Source organism: Nycticebus coucang, chromosome 10 (assembly GCF_027406575.1).
Source record: "Nycticebus coucang isolate mNycCou1 chromosome 10, mNycCou1.pri, whole genome shotgun sequence".
NCBI classification, from domain to species: domain Eukaryota; kingdom Metazoa; phylum Chordata; class Mammalia; order Primates; family Lorisidae; genus Nycticebus; species Nycticebus coucang.
Window position 1 is genome coordinate 125,318,626 of NC_069789.1, and position 19,454 is coordinate 125,338,079.

At 44.6% G+C, this 19,454-nt stretch overlaps 1 protein-coding gene across 1 annotated transcript; it reads left to right on the top strand.

Annotated features, from left to right (window-relative positions):
- Window positions 1–24: 24 nt before the first annotated feature.
- On the top strand, window positions 25–15,446 carry WDR87 (WD repeat domain 87). Its single transcript, XM_053606173.1, has 8 exons — window positions 25–99; window positions 2,298–2,468; window positions 4,033–6,914; window positions 7,587–7,858; window positions 8,242–9,668; window positions 9,825–11,927; window positions 12,924–14,307; window positions 14,968–15,446. Exons 1-8 carry the CDS (start codon window positions 25–27, stop codon window positions 15,444–15,446), a joined length of 8,793 nt encoding a protein of 2,930 aa, XP_053462148.1.
- The last annotated feature ends 4,008 nt before the right edge of the window (window positions 15,447–19,454 follow it).

Consider the following 19,454-nt stretch of genomic DNA (forward strand, 5'->3'; position numbering starts at 1 on the left):
GAAGACAAAGAGATAAGCAAGGTGATGTCTTCTACCAGACTCATTCCTCTGTGGAAGGATTTTAAGTACTCCATAAGTGAAATCGTACACGATCGACAGGTAACATATGTGTGGAACATAAAGGTGTTATTGGTTGGCTTCTATCTACCTTACAGTAATAAACACTTCAGAAGAGCCACAGATTGTCTTTGAGAGCAGGAAGCAAGCAGGATAGATCATACAGACAATTGTCACCCTATAGGAAGTTGGTTATCGATTTCTAAATGAGTGTGTAGACCTCTTACAAGGACAATTAATAGTGGGAGGTGGACACTTTGGAGCATTGTCAGAGAAACTAACCTTCTGGAAAGAGATTTTCTAAAAAAAGAAGGGAGCAGCTATGTGGGAGGCTGAGGCAAGAGAATCTCTTAAGCCCAAGAGTTTGAGGTTGCTGTGAGCTGTGACACCATGGCACTCTGTCTAGGGTGACAGCTTGAGACTCTGTCTCAAAAATAAATAAATAAATAGGCTCGGTGCTCATAGCACAGTGGTTACAGTGCCAGCCACATATACCGAGGGTGGTAGGTTTGAACCCAGCGTGGGCCAGCTAAACAACTGCAACAAAAAATAGCCGGGCATTGTGGCGGGCACCTGTAGTCCCAGCTACGTGGGAGGCCAAGGCAAGAGAATCACTTAAGCCCAAGAGTTTGAGGTTGCTGTGAGCTGTGACACCATGGCACTCTGTCCAGGGCGACAGCTTGAGACTCTGTCTCAAAAATAAATAAATAAATAGGCTCGGTGCTCATAGCACAGTGGTTACAGTGCCAGCCACATACACCGAGGGTGGTAGGTTCGAACCCAGCGTGGGCCAGCTAAACAACTGCAACAAAAAATAGCCGGGCATTGTGGCGGGCGCCTGTAGTCCCAGCTACGTGGGAGGCCGAGGCAAGAGAATCGCTTAAGCCCAAGAGTTTGAGGTTGCTGTGAGCTGTGATGCCACAGCACAATCTACCAAGAGTGACACAGTGAGACTCTGTCTCTAAAAATATACATAAATAAATAAATAACAAGGGAGAAGGCACCAGAGCATATTTACCAACCTCAGTTTTGCTATCATTGGCTCTTAATAAAATGATCCCAGGTGACAGTTTCATTAGCATACTTTTTTTTTTTTTTTTGAGACTAAGTCTCCTTATGTTGCCCTTGGTAGAGTGCCGTGGTGTCACAGCTCACAGCAACCCCAAACTCTTGGGCTTAAGTGATTCTCTTGCCTCAGCCTCCCAAGTAGCTGGGACTACAGGTGCCTGCCACAATGCCTGGCTGTTTTTTGGTTGGAGTTATCATTGTTGTTTGGCAGGCCTGGGCTGGGTTCAAACCCACCAGCTCTGGTGTATGTGGCTGGCACCCAAGCTGCTGAGCTACAGGCGCCAAGCCTAGCATACATTCTTATGAATGTGGGATAATATATATTGTATACTTTTTATACAATATATTATGTATATATACATATATAATATATATATTAAACTTGACAGAAGACCTATATATATATATATATATATATATGTGTCAAATTAAAAAGCCAGATAAGGTGTCCTAAGGGCAGTTTTAAGCTTTAAACTTTAATAACAAACTGCACTAGGACACCTTATCTGGCTTTTAAATTTGACAGGACCACTATATATATAGTTTTTAAATTTATAGGCGTCCTGCACTATAAATTTATAGTTTTTTAAGCTATATATATAGCTTTTCTTTTTTTTTTTTATATTTAATGTTTTTATACTTTTTTTTTTTAATTTTTTTTTTTATTTTGCAGTTTCTGGCCGGGGCTAGGTTTGAACCTGCCGCCTCTGGCATATGGGGCTAGCGCCCTACTCCTTTGAGCTACAGGCGCCGCCCTATATACAGCTTTTCAATTTGACAGAGGACCAAACTGCGCTGACTTTTGGGACACCATTATATTGCATGTACTTGCCTGGGTAATCAGTTAAATGTTGTTCCTTTTAGGATACATGTACCTTTACACAAAGGGAGAATGTTAGAGGGTAGATGTGGTTAACTTCAGATTGGGAGGAACATCATTTACCCCTGTGTTCACACTATGAAATTTGCCCATATAAGTCTTATAGAGGTTTGGTCTCCTTATGCATTGGGTGATCTGCTACATACTTGTGAAGTATAGATGTCCCACAGGTGATAAGTTGTACACATGTGAGTGTAACAGGCCTTGGGAGGGGAGGCATGACTCTGAATGACTCCAGTTGTGACTGGTGTGAGACTATATTTAAGTGCATGTGTGCTCTGCCTCTCCCCAGCTATCTTTCGATGACTCAAAGAGGGATCTAGTTGTGCTGAGTGACCGGCCCCAGATATTGTTCAAAGAGTCTCGCTATCCTCACAATATGCCACTTATATGCTATTACTTCAATGATGCCTACTTCTTTGCCTCCCTCTCTTGGGTAACATCAAACACGAAAGAAGTACAGGTAAAATTTCTTCCCCTTCTTAGCCCATTCTCCAAGGGCCATGCCCACATAGCTCTTAACACAGACAAAGGAAGATATGCTTATGCTCCTTAAATGGATGTGATCTGGATCCAGCATTCCCTCCATACACACCAATCCTTTCTCCATGTTGAGTAGACTTTATGATTCACTTAAAGGAGGCCTGGCTTAGGGGAAAGAGTCCTAGGCTTCCTGCCTCCACCATATTTTTACCTCTCATCACCAAGAGGCAAAAATCACTCTAGAACAGTGTTTTTAAATCTTTTTTATTTCATGGCACACTTAAACCTATAGTTAAACCTCCACGGCACATTTAAATTATGTTGATAAAAAAAAAAAAAAAAAAAAAGAAGAGTAAAAAAAGAATATACTTACAGTCCTTTGGACTTTGAAAAATAATTTAATTAGCTGGGTGTGGTGCCTCATGCCTATAATTCTAGTATTTTAGGAGGCTGAGGCAGGTGGATTGCTTGAGCTCAGGATTTCAAGACCAACCTGAGCAAGAGCAAGACTCTGTCTCTACTAAAAATAGAAAAACTAAGGCCGACGCAGTGGCTCACACCTATAATCCTAGCACTCTGAGAGGCCAAAGTTGGTAGATTGTCTGAACTCATAGATTCAAGACCAGCCTGAGCATGTGTGAGACCCCTTCTCTAAAAAATAGCCAGGCATTGTGATGGGTGCCTGTAATCCCAGCTACTTGGAAGGCTGAGACAAGAGAATTGCTTGAACCCAAGAGTTTGAGGTTGCTGTGACCTATGACACCACAGCAATTTGCCCAGGGCAGCAAAGTGAGACTCTGTCTCAAATAAAATAAAATATAGAAAAACTAGGCTCAGTGCCTATAGCTCAAGTGGCTAGGGCACCAGCCACATACACAGGAGCTGGTGGGTTTGAATCCAGCCCAGGCTGCCAAACAACAATGACAACTACAACCAAAAATAGCCGGTAGTCCCAGCTACCTTGGAAGGCTGAGGCAAGAGAATCGCTTGAGCCTAGGAGTTCGGAGGTTGCTGTGAGCTGTGACTTCATGGCACTCTACTCAGGGCAACAGCTTGAGACTCTGTCTCCAAAAAAAAAGAAAAAAAAAATAGAAAAACTAGCCGAGGTGGGTGGATTGCCTGAGCTCACAGGTTCAAGATCAACCTGAGCAAGTGCAAGACCCGTCTCTAAAAAATAGCCAGGCATTATATGGACACCTGTAGTCCCAGCTACTCGGAGGCTGAGGCAAGAGGATCTCTTGAGGCCCAAGAGTTTGATGTTGCTGTGAGCTGTGACAACATGGCACTCTACCCAGAGTGACAGAGTGAAACTCTGTCTCAAAAATTTATATATGTAATAATAATCCAATGATCTTTAAAAATTTTCACAGCACACCTAAGATTCTCTCATGGCACACCAGTGTGACATGGCATACTGGTTGAAAATCACTGCTCTAGAGTCTTCCCATTCCTCCTTATCACAAAACAAGGAAAAGTAACTGAATATGCTGCCCTTTCCTCCTCTACAATCTTTTCTAGGCTGTTTCTATGTTATTCTCTTCTAGGCTGTATTATGGATGAAAAACAAAACTGATGACATGGTTGAGAAGAAAACATTCTCCATGACTGAACGATTGTTGCCCATTCAGTCCATCGTCCACACAGGTTCCTTTCATATCATCGTGGCTTACTGCGGTGACATGATTCTGCGGCTCTTTGGGGACCACTTCCGAGCATTCAAACCCCTAGATGTAGTGCCGTGCCGCTTCAACATCAGCTGCCTCTGCTATGACCCGGAAATGAAGATGCTTTTGTCTGGCATTTTGGGGGCAGTAGTCACTTGGATCATTGAGCGAAGTGGCAAGGGCCTCCAAATAGCCTACATCGTTTCTATGCCTGGTGAGGAGCTTGTCCACGACATTGTGCTAAATGGCCCCAATGGCTCCGTCCTAGCCCTGTGTGAGACTGTGGTGAGGGTCCTTCAGCGTCAGAGCCAGGGCCGGCTGGCAGAGATAAAGAGGTTCATTTCCAGCAGCAGTGGCTCCTCTATCACCTGCTGCTTCTCCTGTTCTGATCAGGGCTTTCTCTATGCTGGAAACAAGGCTGGAGAAATCCAAGTATGGAACTTTGCTCAGGGCCAATCTCTCCACAGTTTCAAGGCCCATCACTCATCGGTGATATGTATCCACAGTCGGCCAGAGGCCCACACTCTGCTAACGGCTGGCAAAGAAGGCCTAATTAAAGAGTGGAACCTTACTTCAGGGAACCTGCTTCGGCAGCTAGAACTTAGCGAGGAGCTTTGCCAACTCCAGTTTATTGACGGCATGACTTTCTTCTGCCAAACCATCCATAGTTTTTCCTTGCGCCGCCTGCCCTGTTTCTATAGTCTCTTCAATGTCTGTGGTTCTGCTCCCCAGCAGCTACGTCGGGTCCGCTGTGGAGATAACTGGTTCCGGATCCTGTGCACTACTGATGATGGCTTATTGCGCTTTTTGTCCCCAGTAACGGGGAATCTTCTAACTCTTACCTGGCCATTCCCAATCCTGGACCAGGCTGTAGACTGGGCCTATGATCCACATAAAGAGGAGCTCTTTGTAGCAACAGGCAGTTCAGAGATACTGGTGTTTGACACAACTCGCTGCCCTTGCCCAGCCAAGTATCTCTTATGTACTTCACCAAATGATGAGGACTTTGTACAATGCCTAGCTTATGGGCATTTTAATCTGGGGCGGGGTCTGGAAGGACTGATATTCTCTGGACACCGGAGTGGTATGGTGAGAGTGCTATCCCAGCACAGCTGTGCCCGAATAGAGAAATTCATGCACTTTGGAGCTGTCCTGGCACTCTCTACGCTGTCTGGAGGGCTTTTTGGTGGTGGAGAAAACTCTTTCCTTTGTTCCTATGGAATGGATAACTATGTACATCTGTCAGAAGCTGTGCTCATTGGGGTCAGAGTACAACTCCAGCCCCTCGCCAGCATTCTCAGCAGCTGCCACCTAACCCACCTGATGCTTTTGCCCAAGTCCGTGTGTGCCATCACAGAGACTAACTGTCTGCGTCTCTGGAAGTTCCACGATTTTTTGTCCTCTGGATCAAAGAATGCCTCGTCGTTCTTAGAAACGTTGACTCTGCACCAGTGTACCATCATATCCTTTGATGTCTGTCTGTCCTTGAATCTTTTTGTCACAGGTGGTATTGATGGCACTGTCCGGATCTGGGACTTCCATGGTAGACTTGTAGCCATGCTGGACTCATCACTGCACTTTGGCCCACTCTGTTTTGCAAATGATCGGGGTGATCTTCTTGTGACTTTCAACCAGAGTCTTTATCTGATTTCCTGTTTAAAACTGTTTTCCCCAACCCTGCTGTCTCGACTTTCCTTTGTGACTATAGCAGATGAAATAGTCGAAGTCCCTAAATCCTTTATACCAAGCTTCTTCTTCTCCTTTGAGACCATGTTTGTGCCCAAGTATGTTTACCCAGGGAAAGGGAAACAGGAATTAATGGGTCTGGTGAGCCTTGCCAATAACCGGGCCATTGCCTTTGACCATTCTGTGCCGCATGTCATAGAAGATGAGGAAGGGAGTCCATTACTACTGTATAACCCTGCACGTGATCATGATTCTTTACAGGAGATAGAAACTGACTGGATGCAGACGAGCAAACTTGATCATCCCCGTTATGAGGTTTATCCCCAACTACAGGTAACTACCTGGGATGGACTCAACCCATATCAGATATTGCGATGCTACTTTGGTCATGGGCGGGAATGGCTCCTTGCCCCTGATTGCTATATCCCCAACTCAGTGATTCGTGCCCGTCTTTGGCCAGAGGGCAGCCCGATATTCCTACAGTGTACCCTGCACCCACCCCAACGGGAACTGGAATGGGACAAGTCTCAACGATTTTCCTTCTGGCGTAGCAGGGTAAAATCTCTAAGAGAATTAAGTGAACCTTCACAGAAGGAGGATGCAGACTTCCTAGAAACAAGACTATCTAAGGATGTAACCTACAATGTTTTTGCAGACGGAGAAAACCGAAGTTGGCTGGGGAGAAAGATGAGTGAACAAGCTGTTAATACCTTGCTTGAGACAGTCCTCAATATTATGATTCATGCTTCCCCACTGAAATACCAATGCTGTGTTGGTGCGCTAGGGCAACTCTTTGCCTGTTACCAGATGTCTCCATTCCTGCGCTCTGAGACAGCCCGTCGTCTGCTGGATGATACATCCAATTCTAACCCACTGATCCGAGAACTAGCCTGGGAAGGGCTGAAGCGTCTAGGAATGATTACTCATCTTTTTGCTGTGCCTCTGGCTCAAGGATTAATGGACAAAGACCAAAGAGTGAGGACTAAGGCCTTGAACCTCATGGATGAGATTGGTATCCAATCTAGGACCTCACTCTTACAGCTAATGCAGAAAAGAGAGATTTTCCGAGAGATGCAGTAAGTTGTGTCTTCCTCAATTCTTTACTACCTTCCATTTTTTCTTTCTTTTTTTTTTTTTTTTTGAGACAGAGCCTCAAGCTGTCACCCTGGGTAGAGTGCAGTGGTATTACAGCTCATAGCAACCTCCAACTCCTGGGCTGGAGCAAGTCTCCTGCCTCCGCCTCCCCAGTAGCTGGGACTACAGGCACCCACCACAACGTCAGCTATTTTTTTGTTGCAGCTGTCATTGTTTGGCGGGCCGGGCTGGATTCGAAACGCCAGCTCAGATGTATGTGGCTGGCACCTTAGCCGCTTGAGCCACAGGCGCCAAGCCTCCATTTTTTCTTTTAACCTTCCCTTTCTTTTGCTATCTCTTCCACATTTCCCCCTTACCCTCCTTTTCTATTTCTTCATCCCTGTTTGTTAGCTCTCCCCAACTTTTTTTCTAGATGACTATCCTTGACAATCCTGACTGCTCACTCCCTTCTCCATTTTTTTTTCCTATTCTTGTCTGTCCCCTACCTTTTCAAGTTCCACTTTTCATCCTTTTCTTCTACCCTGCTTTCCAGACTTTTTCTTCTTCTTGGCCATCATTTGGTTACATTGCCATAACCCCTACCTATTCCACAGCAGTTCTTCCCTTCCTGTTCCCTGATTCATCATATCCTTTTTCTCCTTTGACTTTCATAGGCAGGAGACTATTGGGGAGGAACCACTGGACCGTTTGCTGGGCATGCGACCCACAGATCTCCAGATTGTTCAGAATCAAGTGGAGCAGCGATTAAATGAGGACCTGACCTTATCACAACCAGATGAAAAACGGGATTTTTCTTTAGATGCTTTAAGTGTTTGTGAACTTCCCAAGGAGGCTGCACAAACTTCCGTAGTTTCTGAAGAATCTGAAGTGCCTATCAAGCCCATCAAAGGCCATAGACGGGGCCGAGCAGTGAGCAAAAAGCATAGTACGTAAAGGGTGATCTGGTTCATGCTTCAGGGTCCCCAAGAGGTGGGGTAATTAAAGTTAAGTGGGTCAAGATATACCAGGTAGAAAGAGAGGTATGCGGAAAGATCTTGTTGTAGACAGGAACTCTCCTAGGAAGGATCCACCCAACCCCAGGAAGACTCCAAGGCCTATCTTTCTAGGATTTGGTGGGGTAGGATTGGCAGGGAATAAAGCAAAAAGAATGCTTAGGGAGTTTTTTGTTTGTTTGTTTGTTTTTAAGGGTTCAGCTTTCTCTGTTGCTGCTTTTTGGTGGTAGTTCCTCTTAGCTCACACTAGATACTGGGAAGGGTTTCATTTAGCTTCTCGTGTTTTCTTTACCTTTATCCCTGATTTTCCCTGTAGGCCGAAAATTCTTGCGGCCTTCCAAGAAGATAAAAGAAGGAGTCACAGAGACAGCTCCCTTAGCCGATGAAAGTGATCACGGTGAAACTGTACCAACTGAAATTGAGGAAACTTTCATCAAGGAAGGGTCATCAGTCACCAGTATAACAAAGGTCTCTGAGGCTCAAGACAAAGATGTCTCAAGGATTAATATTATGTTGTCCCTGGATATGCTGAAGAAAGCACGGGACAAAAGAAGTAAGAAAGCAACAGCTCAGAAACCCCTAAAGAAGCGCAAGAAGTCAAGAAAAGAAGCTGAAGTTAAAATTATGGAAACTCCACCTCCTTCAGAGGAAGAATCAGTTATTCCAACAGTTACAACCAAAGGACGAGGTGCCGCTGGAATACCTGGCCGCAGGGTTGCCTCTAGACATGGCTCATCATGGCGGGATGATCTATGTCGTCTTATGACCCTGAGGATTTCTGGGTCCCAGAGAAAAATGTTAGAAGATTTAAACAATGAACTAGTGTCTGTAGCTCAGGAAATGCTGGCAGATCGGCAACCTAGCTGGGAACTCTTTCGGGAGATCTGCCCCCTGTTGAAGAAAGAAAGCAAAGTTTCACTTGAGGACCTTGATTGGGAGGTAGTCTGGCCAGGGGAAAAACCAGTTTTTATCCATGAAGAAGCAATTAGAGAAGGCATGGTGATCAGTGATGAGGAAAAGATAGAAGAGGAACAAGCACAAGAGGAAGGGGAAGCAGGAGGCATGCAGGACTTGGAGGAAACCCACATGATTCCAAGAAAAGGCAGGAGAAAGAAAGTTGGTTTTTTAGAACCAGGTGACCTAACCAAGGGGAAACGAATATCAAAGAAAGAAGAGAAGAAATCTAAGAAGTCATCTAAGCACCATCTGGAAAAAAAAGTGGGTAAAAAGGTAAAGGAAATTAGCAAAGAAGAAAGGGATACAAGTGAGAAAATGAAGGAAATGGCCGAACCAGAGGGGGAAGAGGTTGAGGAAGAGGAAACACCAGCTATGGATGAGAGGAAATTGTCTTCACCAGAGCAGAAAATGTCCTGGGATGAGTGGAAACAGGCCCTCAGTGAGATGAAGGTATCCTGGGATGGATGGAAAGAACCTGAGTACAGGAAGCATTTTCAGGAATTGGAGGAACTACCCCAGGCTGAAGAGAAGCTATTTCCATCTGAGGAAATACTGGAGGAGGACAAGAGGAAACTGGAAAGGGATGAGTGGAAACAGGCCTGGGAAAAGATAATGTCATCCAAATATAAGGATGAGGAAGTGTCTCAAGAGGAAGAAGTGACTCAAGAGGAAGAAGTGACCCAAGAGGAAGAAGTAACTCAAGAGGAAGAAGTGATTCAGGTGGAAGAAATGCCTCAGTGGGAGGAAGTGATTCAAGAGGAAGAAATTATTCAGGAGGAGGAAGAAGTGACTCAGGAGGAGGAAGAAGTAGCTCAGGAGGAGGAAGAAGTGACTCAAGAGGAGGAAGAAGTGACTGAGGAGGAGGAAGAAATGTCTCAAGGGGAGGAAGTGACTCAAGAGGAAGAAATGACTCAGGAAGAGAAAATGGCAACTCTTGAGCAGGAAAAGGAAAAAGATCTGTTCATAGAAGAGCAGAAACAGGCCAGAATACAGAAGAAACAAGCCCAAGCTGAGAGAAAACAAGCCAAAGAAGAGAGGAAACTAGCAGAAGAAGAAGCAAAACTCGCACAGGAAGAGAGACAACTGGCCCACGAAGAGAGAAAACTGGCCCGTGAATATCTGAAAATGTCCCAGGAAGATGGGAAAATAACCCAAGCAGAGAAGAAGTTTGCCCAGGAAGAGGAAAAACTGGCCCAAAAAGGAGAGATGTTAAGTGAGGAAGCAGAGACATTGGCCCAGAAAATAAAAAAAATGGCCAAGAAGTTGGAGGAACTGGCTAAAGAAGGAGAGAAATTAGCAAGGAAAGGAGGGAAGCTGGCTGAAGTAAAAGCAATATTGACCCAGAAAATAGAAAATTTGGCCCATATAGAAAAACATCTGGACAGGCAAGAAAAGCGGCTGGCCCGGGAATTGGAGGAACTGGAAGGTAACATGAAGGAAGTGGTTTGGAAAGAAGAAGAACTGAATCTGGAAGAGGAGACACTGGCTGAGAAAAAGGAGAAACTAACTCAGGAAGAGAAGACATTGGCCTTGGAAGAAGAAAAACTGGCTAAGGAAGAGAAACAACTGGCCCAGGAAGAAGAGCTACTAATCCAAGAAGAGGAGAAACTGGCTAAGGGCAAGGAAAAAATGCCTGGGGAAGAGAAAAGACTGGCCCAGATTAGAGAGAAATTGATTGAGAAAAAGGAGAAACTGGCCCAGCAAAGGGAAAAATGGGTCCAAAAGAAGGAGGAACTTGGAAAGCAAGAGGACATATTGGTCCAGAAAGAGAAGCATCTGGCTTCGCGTAAGAAGATTCTGGCTCAAGATAAGGAAAAATTGGCTAACAGGAAACTGGACCTCCTCTCTAACAAAGGTAAACTCACTGAGAAAAGAGAGAAATTACTCCAAGTGAAGAAGAATTTGGACATGTATAAAGAGAAAGTGCTTCAGATAGAGGAGAAGCTGGTACAGGACAAGGAGATATTAAAACAAAAGAAGGAGAAACTGGTTAATGCAGAGAAAGAACTGATGCAAGAAGAAAAAAGTCTGCTTCAGCAACAGGAGAATTTGGGCCATGAAAAAATTAAATTAACTATGGAGAAGAGGGCATTTTTCCATGAAGGGAGACGTCTCAGAGGAGAGTTGGATATTGCTAGGGAAGGAAAGGCATTGAATGTGGAAATGAAGAAACTGACTCAAGAGAAGATGAAACTGGCTGAGGTGAAGGAAGCTGTTCTCAAGGGAGAGATTAAGGAAACTCCAAGACAGAAAAAAATGACTAAAGAAGAATTTGAACTAGTTAAGAGGAAATTGTCACTAGAGGAGAAGATACTGGTACATGAAGATATGATGTTGGCCACAGAGGAAAGGGACGTTGCCAAAGGGAAACTAGAACGTACCAGAGGACAGAGAGTACATGCTCAGGAAGAAAGGAAGGTAATTAGAACAATAATGAAGTTGGCTAAACAAAAGGAAAACCTTTCCAAGGAGCCAACAAAAGTGAACAAAATCTTAAAAGCACTTCAAAGGCTAATCAGTGATGAAAGGAAAATAACCCAGGAAGAAATAGAGATGACAAAGAAGAAGAAGACACTCTTTGTTAAGGAAAGAAAATTGTCCCAGGAACAGAGTAGACTTGATACCAAAGAGTGGGATGTTTCTCAGGACCAGTCAGAAATGACTAAAGATGAGAAGAAACTAGCTCAGAGGCAGAGACGACTAGCCAAGGAAATTCAAAGAATGACAAACAGAGAGGAAAAAATGATTCAGGAAGAAAACAAATTGTTCAAGAAACATAATATCATACAGGATGAAGAAGAGGAAGAAGTGCAGGAGGAAGAAGAGATCATCCCCTTCCTTAAACAAAGGTGGAGAAAAAGAAAACAGAAAAAGAGCATTGATGATACGTTTGTAAGTCAATTGGATAAAGTGGACAGTGAAGAGTACTTTTCTGACGAAAAAGAACTGTTAGAGGAACTAGAGAAAGACAGTTTGTCTGAGGAGCAGGAAGAGGAGGAAGAGGAGGAGGAGGAGGAAGAGGAGGAAGCGGTGGAAGAAGAAGAGGTGCAGGAGGAAGAGGCAGAGGAAGTAGAGTTGAAGGGAAGGGAGGGGAAGAAGGAGAAAAAGCAAAAGGAGCAAGAACAGGAGGAGAAGGAAAAGAGGAAGAAGAAAAAGAAGGAAAAAAAGATGGAGGAAGAGGTGGAGGAAGTAGAGATGAAGGGAGGGAAGGAGGAGAAGGAGAAAAAGCAAAAGGAGCAAGAACAGAAGGAGAAGGAAAAGAGAAAGAAGAAAAAGAAGATGGAGGAACAGATGGAGGAGGAAGAGGTGGAGGAAGTAGAGGTGAAGAGAAGGAAGGAGAAGGAGAAAAGGCAAAAGGAGCAAGAACAGAAGGAGAAGGAAAAGAGGAAGAAGAAAAAGAAGATGGAGGAAGAGATGGAGGAGGAAGAGGTGGAGGAAATAGAGGTGAAGGGAAGGGAGGAGGAGAAGAAGAAAAGGCAAAAGGGGCAAGAACAGGAGAAGGAGAAGAGGAAGAAGAAAAAGGAAAAGAAGATGAAGGAAATGGAAGAGGAGGAGGGGGAAGAAGAGGAGGAGAAAGAGGAGGAGGAGGAAAGGAAGAAGAAGAAGAAAAAGAAGAAGAAGGAGGAGGAAGAGGAGGAGGAGGGGGGAAAGAAGATGAAGAAAAAGAAGAAGGAGTGGGAGGAAGAGGAGGAGGAAGATGAGGAGGAAGAGGAGAAGGAGGAGGAGGGAAAGAAGAAGAAGAAGAAGGAGGAGAAGGAGGAAGAGGAGGAGGAAGAGGAGGAGGAGGGAAAGAAGAAGAAGAAGAAGAAAAAGAAGGAGGAGGAGGAAGAGGAGGAGGAAGAGAAGGAGGAGGAGGGAAAGAAGGAAGAGGAAGAGGAGGAGGAGGGAAAGAAGAAGAAGAAAAAGAAGAAGGGGGAGGAGGAAGAGGAAGAGGAGGAGAAGGAGGAGGAGGAGGGAAAGAAGAAGAAGAAGAAGAAGGAGGAGGAGGAAGAGGAGGAGGAGGAGGGAAAGAAGAAGAAGAAGAAAAAGAAGAAGGGGGAGGAGGAAGAGGAGGAAGAGGAGGAGGGAAAGAAGAGGAAGAAGAAGAAGGAGGAGGAGGAGAGAAAGAAGAAGAAGAAGAAAAAGAAGGAGGAAGAGGAGGAGGAGGAAAAGGAGGGGGAGAAGAGGAAGAAGAAGAAAATAGGGCAGAAGGCGGACATCTTTGAGGAAAAGGAAGAAAGCATGAGTGAAGAAGACATGGAAAGTTTGAGTGAGGAGGAGAGCAGCTCACTGGAAGAAGAAGTGGACCAGGAAAAAGGGATCCTAAAAAAAGAAAAACTATTTAAGCTACAAGAAAGAATAAAGAGCCTAAGAGGAAGGGAAATGGTCCCTTTCATTGGAAAGGAAGTCCCTCGTGTTATAGGCAGTGCTATGAAACTGGGAGCTATAAAAAGCCCTTTAAAGAAACTTATCTCCGTGTCTCTGGAGATGGAAAAGAAGACACCAATGCCAGATTCAACACGGGTGCCAGTGAAAGAAATATCCTTGGAAGATAAGCCTATACTACTTGAGATGTCCAGGAAATTTCCAGGGGCAAGATTTGTGGATAAAGAAGGAGAACTGTTGGAGAAATTTAAGTCCCTAGCTCTAAATATTTCAGACATAGCTTTGGAGTCCCAGGAACAGGACTTAAAGACCCCATTCATGTCCCAAATATACAGAAAGACCATGGAAGCCCAGAAATTCCAACACAAACCACCACCTTCTCAGTGGAAGTTGTTTTTTCAGCCTCATCCATCTCCAAAGGAAAAAACTGAGGTGCAATTACCTCTCCCCCAAATCCTGGCTGAGGAAAAACATCCTGACGTAAACCTCTCAGATATAAAGCAGATCCATAATATTCTACAACGGATGGAAGCAGGAGAACAGCTTCCTAGAGAGAGTTTCCACAGAGTGTGCCAGGTCCTTAAAGATCTCACCTCAAAGGGAAACTTAGATTGGCTGCATGTGGCCAAACTTGAAGCCATTGTGAACCGTCACAGGCAGGCCCTGAAATCTCAAAGTACAAGGATCTCAGGACCCAGGAAGGAGCTCATGGGTCCAAAATACCTGAAAGTGATTCCTCCTATAAAAGGAAAGGGAAAAGTCAGCTGGCTAAAACCTTCAGCTGTCCCCACTTTAAAGTCTCCATTAGCTATCAAGAAGATTCCAGACCCAAAGGCTATAAACTGGGATCTTCTCAGAGAGCCTTACAGAAGTGAGCGGGCACAGCAGATATCCACTGCTCTCAAAGAGATGGAAACACAATACTTTTATCCTGCCACGAGAGACATGATTCCAAGTGCCCATGCCTCTGTGGAAAAACAAACCTTAGCACTGATGTTTCAAAAGGACTTCTGGGATTTTAAGGCTAAAGGCCAGTTTGCCAGATTGCCTAAGTTAGAGAAGACACAGCTCATCTCTAAAAAAGAGGAAGGGGTGCCTCCTAAGTTAGAGAAGACACAGCCCATCTCTAAAAAAGAGGAAGGGGTGCCTCCTAAGTTAGAGAAGACACAGCCCATCTCTAAAAAAGGGGAAGAGGTGCCTTCTAAGTTAGAGAAGATACAGCCCATCTCTAGAAAACAGGAAGGGGTGCCTCCTGAGTTAGAGAAGACACAGCCCATCTCTAAAAAAGAGGAAGGGGTGCCTCCTAAGTTAGAGAAGACACAGCCCATCTCTAAAAAAGGGGAAGAGGTGCCTCCTAAGTTAGAGAAGATACAGCCCATCTCTAGAAAACAGGAAGGGGTGCCTCCTAAGTTGGAGAAGACACAGCCCATCTCTAGAAAACAGGAAGGGGTGCCTCCTAAGTTAGAGAAGACACAGCCCATCTCTAAAAAAGGGGAAGAGGTGCCTCCTAAGTTGGAGAAGATACAGCCCATCTCTAGAAAAAAAGAAGGGGTGCCTCCTAAGTTGGAGAAGACACAGCCCATCTCTAAAAAAGGGGAAGAGGTGCCTCCTAAGTTAGAGAAGATACAGCCCATCTCTAGAAAAGAGGAAGGGGTACCTCCTAAGTTGGAGAAGACACAGCCCATCTCTAGAAAAGAGGAAGGGGTGCCTCCTAAGTTGGAGAAGATACAGCCTATCTCTAAAAAAGAGGAAGGGGTGCCTCCGTGGGAGACATTTGTAGCACTGTACCATGTTTTGCGGATGCTGCAGAAGCGATATGGAAAGGACAAAGCTGGTTGGATGAAACAGTTCAACAGAGTTGTGGACTTATACCAACTTAAGTCCCCCCGAATCCAGAGGCTGCTACAGGAGCTGCTAATGAGAGAGGAACGCCAACCCCAAGAGATTATCTACAAAGAGGCTCCAAAGGCCACAGAGCTAGCTCCAGGGGAGCGGTTGTTCTACTGCCTGTTTTGTGGCAGCTCTACCACCCCTAGAGGCCCTAAGATATTCCAGGAGGTGGTGCCCCTCCCTGGGAAGAACAACGTGCGCACCATCCTGCCCATGGGCATTGCCAAGTATGGGATCTTAGAACTTGCCTGGAAAAGCCTGCCTCAAGCTGACGTTCATCTAACCGAGGAACTGCACTACACCTTCTAATTTGGGACTCACTAGAGGTCAAAACTTTTCACTCTCAACTGGAGAAAGGCCCAGTCACCAAAATTCAGATCTTTATCTTAGACCCAGACAGAGGTAGGGCCAGGTCAAAGAAACCAACTTCCTCTCCTTACCCAGCTCCAGAAACCAACTTCCATATGTGGAATAAAGAGGAGGTTCTTGTTTGTGACAAGCACTTTGATGTGTCCCTTTTCTCCAAACTTTAGTTCTTCTAGAAGGTAGTCAGGGAAATCAGAAACTCATACACTCCTGAGAGTGGGAAAACTTCCCAAAAGCCAGTGGAGGTATTGAGGCAGAGAGTCTGTCCTTGTCTGCTTCTTTTTTATTTTCAGACAGAGTCTCACTCTGGCATCATCATAGCTCACAGAAACCTCAAACTCTTGGGCTCAACACCCAGCTAGATTTTTATATTTTTATTTTTTTTAAATTTTTTTATTATTAAATCATACCTGTGTACATTAATGCAATCATGGGGCACTATACACTGTTTTTATATACCATTTTAGATTTTTATATTTTTAGTCGAAATGTGGTCTCACTCTTGCTCAGGCTCTTCTTTAACTCCTGAGCTCAGGTGATACACCCACCTCTGCCTTCCAGAATGCTAGGATTATAGGCACGAGCCACCACGCCCAGCCCCCTCTTCCCTTCTTGCTTCCCACCATCTTGCCCAGAAAACTATAGTAAGGAAAGTACCTGGCCCCCCAAATAAGGTATATTGGGCATTAATATAAGAGGTACTGATATAGTGGAAAGAGAATAGGTTTTAGAGTCAGAAGACCTAGCATTTTTCCCCTTAGTATTTGGGGGTCTACAATGATGGATCATAGCTTTGCATGCTGATGACCTGAGTCCCAAATAGCAGGTATAATATTGAAGAGACCTTCAGAGTAAAAGAAAGATCTTCTTTTTTTTTTTGAGACAGATCCTCAAGCTGTCACCCTCGGTAGAGTGCCGTGGCATCACAGCTCACAGCAACCTCCAACTCCTGGGTTCAAACAATTCTCCTGCCTCCACCTCCCAAGTAGCTGGGACCACAGGCGCCCGCCACAACACCCAGCTATTTTTCGGTTGCAGCCATCATTGTTGTTTGGCGGTCCAGGCTGGATTAAAACCCACCAGCTCAGATGTACGTGGCTGGCGCCTTAGCCGCTTGAGCCACAGGGGCTGAGCCTAAAAGAAAGATCTTTAACAAATATTTTAGCCTGTACTACTTGCTGACTGTGTTGCAGGATGGCACTAAGGTGTGAAGCTATCGGAGGTTAAATCAGGAAAAAAAGGGAAGAAAACCTATGTTTTTCACTTTCCTTACCATCACTGGATGTGGGGTCTGGAAAAAGTGATAGAATGAAAAGTAGGAAGACTAGTTGTAGGATCAAATAGTCCCTTCCAGTTGTCCAGGAACTAATGACCCTTCCCTCTAGTAATTAGGAAGACAAGCGTTAAAGGAGGCTCAGCGCCTGTGGCTCAAGCAGTAAGGCGCCAGCCACATACACCTGAGCTGGCGGGTTCAAATCCAGCCCGGGCCCACCAAACAACAATGATGGCTGCAACCAAAAAGTAGCCGGGCATTGTGGTGGGCACCTGTAGTCCCAGGTATTTGGGAGGCGGAGGCAGGAGAATCGCTTAAGCCCAGGAGTTGGAGGTTGCTGTAAGCTGTGATGCCCACAGCACTCTACCCAGGGTGACAGTTTGAGGCTCTGTCTCAAAAAAAAAAAAAAGAGTTAAAGGAAAAGGAGTAGTAAAGTAAACGTTATTGTACTTTTATGCAGTGGCCCATGCCTATAATCTCAGAACTTGGGTGGGGGGGGTGCAACATGGGAGGATCATTTGAGGCCAGGAGCTAAAGACCAGCCTGAGCAATGCATAAAACTCTGTCTGTACAAAGTAAATAAAAGTTAGCCAGATGTAGTAAGGTGTGTCTGTAGTCCCAGCTACTTGAGAGATTGAGGCAGGAGTATTGCTCGAGCCCAGGAGTTCCAGGTTGCAGTGAGCTGTGATGGCACCACTGCATTCTAGCCCAGGTGACAGAGCAAGACCCTGTCTCTAAAAAATAAAGAACAGGCTGAGTGAAATGGCTCACACCTGAAATCTTAGGACTTTGGTAGGCTGAGGTAGGAGAATTGCTTGAAGTCAGAGTTAAAGTCCAACCTGAGAAACACAGCGAGACCCCCAACTCTAAAATGTAAAAAAAATGAGCCAGGCATGGTGGCACCTGACTGTAGTCCCAGCTGCTTGAGGCTATAAGTTGAATTTCTTGAGCTCAGGAGTTCAAGGAGAGCTAGATTGGGCCACTGCACTCTGTACTCTAACCTAGGTGACAGAGCAAGACCCAGTCTCAAAAAAAAAAAAAAAAAAAAGGCAGAATCAACAGGTCACAAATGACAGGCAAGTTTTCTTTCCATGTCTTCTCATGTAACTTGAGTACATGTTGTTATTTTTCCTAGAAAGGTATAAATGTTTGTGTGAAGGTGGGGGCAAGGAAGCAAAAACATACTTAGCATTGGACATGTTGAGTTTGAGCTGCCTATGGGATAAGGAATTGCAAGTGTTCAGTGGATGGCTAGAAATTTGTGTCTGGAACCCAAAATGGCCCAGGAGAAAAGTCTGGGATGGAGAGAAAAGTTAGGAAGTCATCAAGCAATTATCTATCTATCTGTCTATCTCTCTATCTATCTACACATACACAATTTTTATACACTAATATATACAGTAGTCCCCCTTTCAATGACCCACAGTACATACCTGAGCCCTACATATACATACTATGTCCTTTTCTTATATATACACAAGTTTAATTGATATATTCAATATAGTAAGAGATTAACAACTACAATAATAAAATATAGCAATTAGAACAATATGCCAGCATCACCACTCTTGCTGTTTGGAGCATTATTAAGTAAAATAAGGGTAATTTGAACACAGTACAAGCACTGTGATACCACATTAGATCTGAAAACTGAGACAGCTACTAAATGACTAACAGGTGGGTAATATATACAGCATGGATACCCTGGACAAAGAGACAATTCAAGTCCCAGGAGGATGAAGCAGAACAGTGAGAGATTTCATCACACTACTAAGAACGGTGTGCAGTTTAAAACTTACGAATTTTTTTCTGGACTTTCCCATTAAATATTGGTTGACTGTGGGTAACTAAAACCTCAGATATGGGAGGACTATTGTAGTAATCAAACTCTTGGATATTGTTGAGATTATCCAAGGAATATAGTTTTTTTTTTTAGGCAGAGTCTCACTATGTTGCCCTCAGTAGAGCGCCCTGGCCTCACAGCTCACAACAACCTCAAACTCTTGGGCTTAAGATTCTCTTGCCTCAGCCTCCCAAGTAGCTGGGACGACAGGCACCTGCCACAATGCCTGGCTATTTTGTTGTTGTTGTTGATGTCGTCATCATTGTTGTTTAGCTGGCTCGGGCTGGGTTCAAACCTGCCAGCCTCAGTGTATGGCCAGCGCCATAACCACTGTGCTACAGGCGCCAAGCCTCCAAGGAATATAGAATAGTAAGAAAAGTGGCTGGGTGCGGTGGCTCATGCCTGTAATTCTAGCACTCTGGGAGGCCAAGGTGGATGGATAGCTTGAGCTCAGAGACCAGCCTGAGCAAAAGTGAGACCCCCGTCTCTACTAAAAATAGAAAAAAACCTGAAGCAAGAGGATCGCTTGAGCCCACAAGTTGGAAGTTGCTGTGAGCTATGATGCCATAGTACTCTATCCAGGGCAACAGCTTGAGACTCTATCTCAAAAAAAAAAAAAAGAGAAAAGTAGGAAATATAACTCCAAAGAATACCAACATTTAATAGAGACTACCTTTTTCATTTATTTGTTCGTTTGTTTTTTGAGACAGAGTATCACTATGTTGCCCTCGGTAGAGTGTCATGGCTTCACAGCTCACAGCAACCTCAAACTCTTGGGCGTAAGTGATTCTCTTACCTCAGCCTCCCAAGTAACTGGGACTACAGGCACCTGCCA